The sequence below is a fragment of the Bison bison genome, unplaced genomic scaffold (genome assembly GCF_000754665.1).
Source record: "Bison bison bison isolate TAMUID 2011002044 unplaced genomic scaffold, Bison_UMD1.0 scf7180017864466, whole genome shotgun sequence".
In the NCBI taxonomy this organism is placed as follows: Eukaryota; Metazoa; Chordata; class Mammalia; order Artiodactyla; family Bovidae; genus Bison; species Bison bison.
In genome coordinates this window covers 2,715,756-2,724,056 of record NW_011495027.1, presented here as the reverse complement: position 1 = coordinate 2,724,056, position 8,301 = coordinate 2,715,756, and the positions used below count along the sequence as shown (strand labels likewise).

The following is an 8,301-nucleotide window of genomic DNA, read 5'->3' as shown; positions in this document are numbered from 1 at the left end:
ATTCTAAAACTTTTATATTGAAACCAGGAATGTTACAGTTTATTCATTTCACCATTTCATCTTTTCTAACACAATACTTGAAAGTCTCATGTAAGAATTAAATAGGTCCAAAATAATACATTATTATTGCTTTATGATTAATTTCTTTGATTATTAGAAAGTCTGAATGATTTTCCTGTTTATCTGCTAATTGTTTTTCAGTATATGTCTTTAGCTTATTTACTGGAAAATTTGTTTTTATCATATTTGGGGCAAATATTTTCCTTCATTTTGCTACTTGCTCTTTATTTTTTAATTAAAAAATTTACATGCGCGTATTTTAAATTTCTTTCAATATTATTTAGCTTAGAAAACTATAGAATCCAGGATTATGATATTCTGATTCATTGTATTTATTTTGGCCCATTAGAACTTTGAAAAGTAATTGTATTTTTGCATAATCCACTTGAATACCCTGAAGGGCTAATCACCCTTCATAACTCTGCTGCTGCTGCTGCCAAGTCGCTTCAGTCGTGTCCGACTCTGTGTGACCCCATAGACGGCAGCCCACCAGGCTCCCCCATCCCTGGGATTCTCCAGGCAAGAACACTGGAGTGGGTTGCCATTTCCTTCTCCAATGCAGGAAAGTGAAAAGTGAAAGTGAAGTTGCTTAGTCGTGTCTGACTCTTCGAGACCCCATGGACTGCAGCCTACCAGGCTCCTCCGGCCATGGGATTTTCCAGGCAAGAGTACTAGAGTGGGTTGCCATTGCCTTCTCCCTTCATAACTCTTAAGTTTTTAGAATATTCTTCAGTATTCTCATCTTTTAATATTTCAAAGTACATAGTAGACCCCTAGTTCCTTGAGGGAAACATTTGGGAGGATTATTAGTTTTCAGATTCACAAATACCAGACTTTGCAGGTAAAGCACAGAACTACAAAGTGAAACTGCAGCACAAATGCTGGGCAGTCAGCCAGGCTCACTCACGGCACAAGTGTTGAGAGTTTTCACCTATCAGCCTCACGACGCACTCAATTCACGACCACTTTGCAAAATGACACATTATCACATGTCACAGATCTTCACAGTTGTCCGCTCTAAACAGCTGAAACCATAAAATTTAAATTTGCGAAGGTGTAAAATATTTGTTTCTATTTATACAACCTTCATTTTCTCCATTATTGTATTATATCAGTGTTGACACTACCTACATTTTTTAGTGGCTTATAAACCATGGAAGTTGAAACCCTGGCCTTCTTCTCATCCCCAAGTCAGATCTTGGTTTGTCAACAGTGACACAGTGTGTGATGTTTAGTTCCTGGTAATTCACAATTTAAATGCAGATAAATTTTTCACTTGAAACATTCTCTTTGAATAAAATTTTCCAAAACCCTACAAGTCAGCAGGAGAAAAGTATGAAGCCATCAAGACTCACCTCAAATGTATCAGGCAGCCAATGTATATCTGTAATTACTTTCCTATGTCCATTTTCTATTGAGGAGACTGCACAGTGTCTGATATATATTGCTTCTTTATTACTCTCTGGTTCAAGGAGAAACATAGGCTGTAAAATGTTACAAGAAAGTTATGTGCTAATTTCAGAGAGCTGATGAAGGAACTCATACTTGACATATCATTCTAATTAAAATCAATAATTTGAAGAAATACTAGTTCAAGGAAAAACATAAATTACTATTTCTATGTATTATATAGTTAGGTAATTAGATTATCTTCTTTCCACTTCAGTTCCCAGGGAGCTTTTCCAGGCAAAAATACTGGAGCAGGCAGTGGAAGTGATGCTCTATGATGTTCTAGAAGAAAGCCTGAAGTAGTCATGTGAAGACACCTCTAGGAGACACAGGTGGAGGGGCACCTGTAGAGTCAGCAGCCTGGGGAAGCCTGGGTCAAAAGCCGGTATCGCCCCTCAAATATGTGAGTGAAGATGCCTTTGGATGATCCCACCCCAAGTTATCAAGCAGCTCCCTTCTTCAAGATGTCAGTCTCCCCAGATGAAGCACCAAAGAGAGTGGAACAGAAACAAGCCAACCCATTAAGCCCATTCTAAAAGCCTACCCACTGAATCCACGAGCATAATAAATGTTTTAAGAAGTACTTGTTTTAAAGTACACATACACACACGCAAAAGAATACTGTAGTGGGTTGCCATTTCTAACTCCAGGGGATCTTTCCGACCCAGGGATCATCTCTGGCATCTCCTGCATTGGCAGGTGGGTTCTTTACCACTGCCCCACCTGGGAAGCCCCTAATTAGATTAGCTTCTTTCCACTTCAGTTTAGTGTAAGATTTTACCTCTAAACTTTTTACAAGAATGAATGACCCATACCCAAAAGAACCAATGAGATCCCATTTTTGAAGGAGTATTTTTTTTAAGTGCACACAAGACCACATCCATGGTTTCTTGGTTGGAGATCTATGACGCTCAGGTTGAAGGACTGGGGATGGGAATGTACAAATGGTAGGGAAGTACTGAGCTGGGAGCTGAGGCATCTCTTCTCAGACCTCTTGACAGAATCCACAGCTTCACAAGTCAGAGCATATTATTACCAGGAAGGACTGTAACTCATTTTATATGCAAGAAAATCAATGCTTGGGGGTATTCGGGGATAGGGGAACATACCCAAACTCATGAAACTGTGATCTAAAGCCTAGTTACGTGGAGTTTCTCTTGAGTGCTTTTTCAACTGCATCACTTTAGAGAATCCCTTGGCTCTTTTATTTAACTGCTACTGCTAAGTCACTTCAGTCATGTCCGACTCTGTGCGACCCCATAGACGGCAGCCCACTAGGCTCCTCTGTCCCTGGGATTCTCTAGGCAAGAATACTGGAGTGGGTTGCCATTTCCTTCTCCAATGCATGAAAGTGAAAAGTGAAAGTAAAGTCGCTCAGTCGTGCCGACTCTCAGCGACCCCATGGACCACAGCCCACCAGGCTCCTCCGTCCATGGGATTTTCCAGGCAAGAGTACTGGAGTGGGTTGCCATTGCTTTCTCCATTATTTAACAACAGTGACCACAAAAAAGAACTCATGGGATAGACAATACAATCTGTTTTGTGGTGTTTTTAATCAAGGGCCTCAGTTCAGTTCAGTTGCTCAGTCATGTCTGACTCTTTACAACCCATTAACTGCAGCATGCCAGGCTTCCTTGTCCATCACCAGCTTCTGGAGCTTACTCAAATTCATGTCCATTGAGTCAGTGATGCCATCCAACCATCTCTTCCTCTGTCGTCCCCTTCTCCTCCCACCTTCAATCTTTCCCAACATCAGGGTCTTTTCCAATGAGTCAGTTGTTCGCATCAGGTGGCCAAACTATTGGAGTTTCAGCTTCAGCATCAGTCCTTCCAATGAATACTCAGGACTGATTTCCTTTAGAATGGACTGGTTGGATCTCCTTGCAGTCCAAGGGACTCTCAAGAGTCTTCTTCAACACCACAGTTCAAAAGCATCAATTATTTGGCACTCAGCTTTCTTTATAGTCCAACTCTCACATCCATATTGGAGAAGGAAATGGCAACCCACTCCAATGTTCTTGCCTGGAGAATCCCAGGGATGGCGGAGCCTGGTAGGCTGCTGTCTATGGGTCGCACAGAGTCAGACACTACTGACGCGACTTAGCAGCAGCATCAGTTCACATCCATACATGACTACTGGAAAAACCATAGCTTTGACTAGACGGACCTTTGTTGGCAAAGTAATGTCTCTCCTTTTTAACATGCTGTCTAGGTTGGTCATAACTTCCCTTCCAAGGAGTAAGCGTCTTAATTTCATGGCTGCAGTCACCATCTGCAATGATTTTGGAGCCCCCAAAAATAGTCTGTCACTGTTTCCATTGTTTCCCTATTTATTTGCAGTGAGGTGATGGGACCAGATGCCATGATCTTCATTTTCTGAATGTTGAGTTTTAAGCCAACTTTTTCACTCTCTTCTTTCACTTTCATCAAGAGGCTCTTTAGTTCTTCTTCACTTTCTGCCATAAGGGTAGTATCATTTGCATATCTGAAGTTATTTATATTTCTCCTGGAAATCTTGATTTCAGTTTGTGTTTCATGCAGCCCAGCATTTCTCATGATACAAGTTAAATAAGCAGGGTGACAATATACAGCCTTGACATACTCCTTTCCTTATTTGGAACCAGTCTGTTATTCCATGTACAGTTCTAACTGTTACTTCTTGACCTGCATACAGATTTCTCAGGAGGCAGGTTAGGTGGTCTGGTATTCCCATATCTTGAAGAATTTTCCACAGTTTATTGTAACCCACACAGTTAAAGGCTTTGGCATAGTCAATAAAGCAGAAATAGATGTTTTTCTAGAACTCTTGCTTTTTTGATGATGCAGTGGATGTTGGCAGTTTGATCTCTGGTTCCTCTGCCTTTTCTAAATCCAGCTTGGACATCTGGAAGTTCACAGTCACGTATGGTTGAAGCCTGGCTTGGAGAATTTTGAGCATTACTTTACTAGTGTGTGAGATGAATGCAGTTATGCAGTAGTTTGAGCATTCTTTGGCACTGCCTTTCTTTGGGATTGGAATGAAAACTGACCTTTTCCAGTCCTGTGGCCACTGCTGAGTTCTCCAAATTTGCTGGCATATTGAGTGCAGCACTTTCATAGCATCATCTTTTAGGATTTGAAGTAGCTCAACTGGAATTCCATCATCTCCACTAGCTTTGTTCGTAGTGATGCTTCCTAAGGCCCACTTGACTTTGCATTCCAAGATGTCTCGCTCTAGGTGAGTAATCACACCATCGTGATTATCTGGGTCATGAAGATCTTTTTTGTACAGTTTTCCTGTGCATTCTTGCCACCTTTTCTTAATATTTTCTGCCTCTGTTAGGTCCATACCATTTCTGTCCTTTATTGTGCCCATCTTTGCATGAAATGTTCCCTTGGTACCTCTAATTTTCTTGAAGGGATCTCTAGTATTTCCCATTCTATTATTTCAAGGGCCTACATAAAAGCCAACTCAAAATGTGCTTGCAGCAGATGCGAAGACAGGAAATAGTATTTTTTTTTTCTGATGAGTCTTTGTTTAGCTTGGCAACCTTGTCATATACTTTTTGATAAACTCCTGAATGGAATAAACTTGCAGGTTAAAAGTTATAAAAACTAACCTTGAGAGTGACTTTTTTACTTCTACTACCACCTGCCTTGATATTTTCTATTCGATCGGCATGTGCAGTAATATCCCACATGACAACCTAAAAGAGAAATAAATGTTATTATAACATAGTTTTAGGAATTAGCAAATTGAGTCTTGAACTTTTAAAATAATCTATTGGTATGCACTCTGATAAATCAATCACCTTGGGAGGATAATAAAAAATAGCCTATATCCTAAGTCAGCAACTTTTAAAGGTAATATAGAAAAGTTTTGTTCTCTATAAAAGCATTTTCAGCTCTTTTTTGTGCTTGTGTTAATGAATGCCAAAATTTTTAATCCAAGATACACATCATGCAATTCTCTGCTTTGGGAACAGCTCTTCCTCTGTTTGGAGGAATGTACTGATTAAGGGGACAACTGCTTTAGACCCAGGAGAAAAGTCTGTTCTCCAGATTTAAGTACAAACACCCAGAATTGACTGAAAGGCTAGGAAATGATGATTTCTATTTCTCTGAATATCATGGCCAATTCCAGGGCTTCTCAGGTGGTTCAGTGGTAAAGAATCCGCCTGCCAAGCAGGAGACCTGGGTTTGATCCCTAGGTCGGGAAGATCCCCCTGGAGAAGGAAATGGTTACCTACTCCAGTATTCTTGCCTGAAGAATTCCATGGACAGAGGAGTCTGGTGGGCTACAGTCCATGGGGCTGCAGAGTCAGACACAACTTAACAACTGTGCAGCAGTAGCAGCAGCACGGCCAGCTATGAATTTGCATATACATCGATGGTCATTTTTTTGAAAAATCAGAATAAAGTAGAATGTGCAATGCTAGAATAATTTTCAATGATTAAAAGTCATTTCCATACACTAAAATATCAGGATTACAAAATTGTGGCTGATTTTATTTTCATCATTTGCTTTTCTAAAATATTCTTGTTGATGTATGGCAAAACCAACACAATATTGTAAAGTAGTTAGCCTCCAATTAAAATTAAAAAAAAAAACTAAAATTAAAAAAAATAAAATATTCTGAAAAGTTGTGCCACCTTCTCAATCAGTAAAGAGGGCAGTATTCGCGGGGCTTGGAGGATGTGCTCTGGATCCTCATTATAACCACTAGTTATTGTTGAACAAAACCATGGAAGAAAATTAGTTTACTTAGATGTCTTGGTTCTCGATAAGTGAGCATGGATGATGCAGTCATTTACATTTCAACCACAAGAAAGCTTTCCTAGCCACATGATAAAAGATCATTATATCCTTGTAATGGTCAAATTCACTATATCACAATGAACTTAAACTTTGATCATAAAATAGCTATAAGCTTTTTGTTTTGTTTTGTTGGATAAACAGGCAACTGGAAGAGAGAATCTAAGTTTTATACAAATTACATAATTTTTAAAAGGTGTCAAATTATACATACATAAATTCAGTGATATAGGTATGTTTTCCAGAGAATTCTGTCTAAATCCTGGATCATTCCCTAACTTCTGCCCCTAGGGAAATTTCAGAAGAGACCTCCTGGCCAAGAGGTATTATGCTTATGGTTTTTGTTCTTCCATGGAATCTTACACAATGTATGGTTCTAGTTCAGCAACACAAATAGATCTGACCTGGTTTTCTTCCAGTTACCATTTAACTGGGTTACCCTGTGGACATCTTGAGCCCAGATGCCATATCTACCACATTTTTATACCCCAGTTCCTGGTATGGTGATTGGCATGCAATTGGCATGCCTTTCCTCTGCTGAATTGAACCCTTAAGTTCACAAAAATAACCAGTCAAACTGTATAACAGAATGCTGCCTAAATTAATAAAGAGCTGAAAAAAAAAAAAAAAAAACAAACCAGACGTACCTGTCCATTTATGCAGCCGCCAGCAATGATATTAGGGTCAGTCGGACAGAACTGGAAGCAGAAGATATCATCTGGGCTTTCCAGCATTAACTAAGGTAAATCCCCAAATTCAAGAGAGAATGAGAAAAACTATTATGATCATAGCAAGAAAATAATATTAATAAAGTCACAAGTCTAATTTTATAGTTATTTATAAAAACATGCACATGGAGTCCATTCCCAGAATTCTACCTCCGGAGCAGAAGCTGCTTTTGCTGAATTTTATTCTGGATGTTGATCATGCACATGAGAGCAGGATTCTCAAGGGGACCTGGTCTCCCCTCCTCCACCCTCCGTGGGTCAATGTTATATATATATTTTTTAATAAATAAAAAGACTATGAAATCAGTGCTTCTGAAAAATGTGGAGAGCAAGCTATGGGAGGTCAGGATATTTGTATGATTTATTTCCATCCATATATACTAGCATGGCACAGAATGAGCACTCAAAAATAAACGTGTGAACAAAAAGAGATGATGGAGTTGCCAGTGATATTATTTCAAATTTTAAAATAATACAGAACCCATAAACAAAGTCAAGTGCCTGGGGGGTAGGGAGGAAGCACTGCAAGGAATACAACAGTATGAGGAAATAGATATACTAACCATAGTTAGCATCTGTGCTACTGTGTCACCACCAAGCTCAACACTTGCATGGTTATCATTCTTCTTTAAACATTAATGACCAAAAATAAAGATTCCAAAGGTCACTGGTTTACCAGCACTGAGCTAAAGCTTTCAAATTGGAATTGGGATGGATTATCTTGGTTTATTTGGCATTTTGTAAATTCTAGGGAAAACTCTACTTTTGAAAATAAAATCTTTTAATACTTTCTTATAGTTTTGATTAGAACAAAGACAAAATCACTTGCATTATATCTTTAAGAAATTATTTGCATATCTTTTAAAAACTATTCTTGAAAATAGAGGAAAGAAGAGTGTTTCTTCGCTCTTCCTATTTGCCAGGAGGTTCAGCCACACTTCCATGGCATGGACTGGAGAGTAGTTCTACACTACTGGAAAATGCTAGAAAACCCCTGTGAGAGATGGCACCATTCTTGTGGTAAGTAGGCCAAGGAGGAAGAATGACAGAACTGTCATTTTGATCTCAGTATCTATAATAATTAAAGCATCTAGACTCTCTAGCAGTAAAAGTTGTCTTTATTCAGATGAATTAAGGAAGAAGGAATAGGGGAGGCTAAGGCTGGAAAATTCTGAAAGAGACGGAAATACCAGACCACCTGACCTGCCTCTTGAGAAATCTGTATGCAGGTCAGGAAGCAACAGTTAGAACTGGACATGGAACAACCTG

At 39.2% G+C, this 8,301-nt stretch overlaps 1 protein-coding gene across 1 annotated transcript in view; it reads right to left on the bottom strand.

Annotated features, from left to right (window-relative positions):
• WDR63 (WD repeat domain 63) overlaps positions 1 to 8,301 on the bottom strand; it is an 86,468-nt gene that overhangs the window by 41,038 nt on the left and 37,129 nt on the right. Inside the window, exons 11-13 of the mRNA XM_010860318.1 lie at positions 6,952 to 7,041; positions 5,109 to 5,195; positions 1,416 to 1,544 (exon numbers count right to left, since the gene is read on the bottom strand). Coding sequence (XP_010858620.1) covers positions 1,416 to 1,544; positions 5,109 to 5,195; positions 6,952 to 7,041 — 306 coding nt within the window. The remainder of the gene's footprint in view (positions 1 to 1,415; positions 1,545 to 5,108; positions 5,196 to 6,951; positions 7,042 to 8,301) is intronic.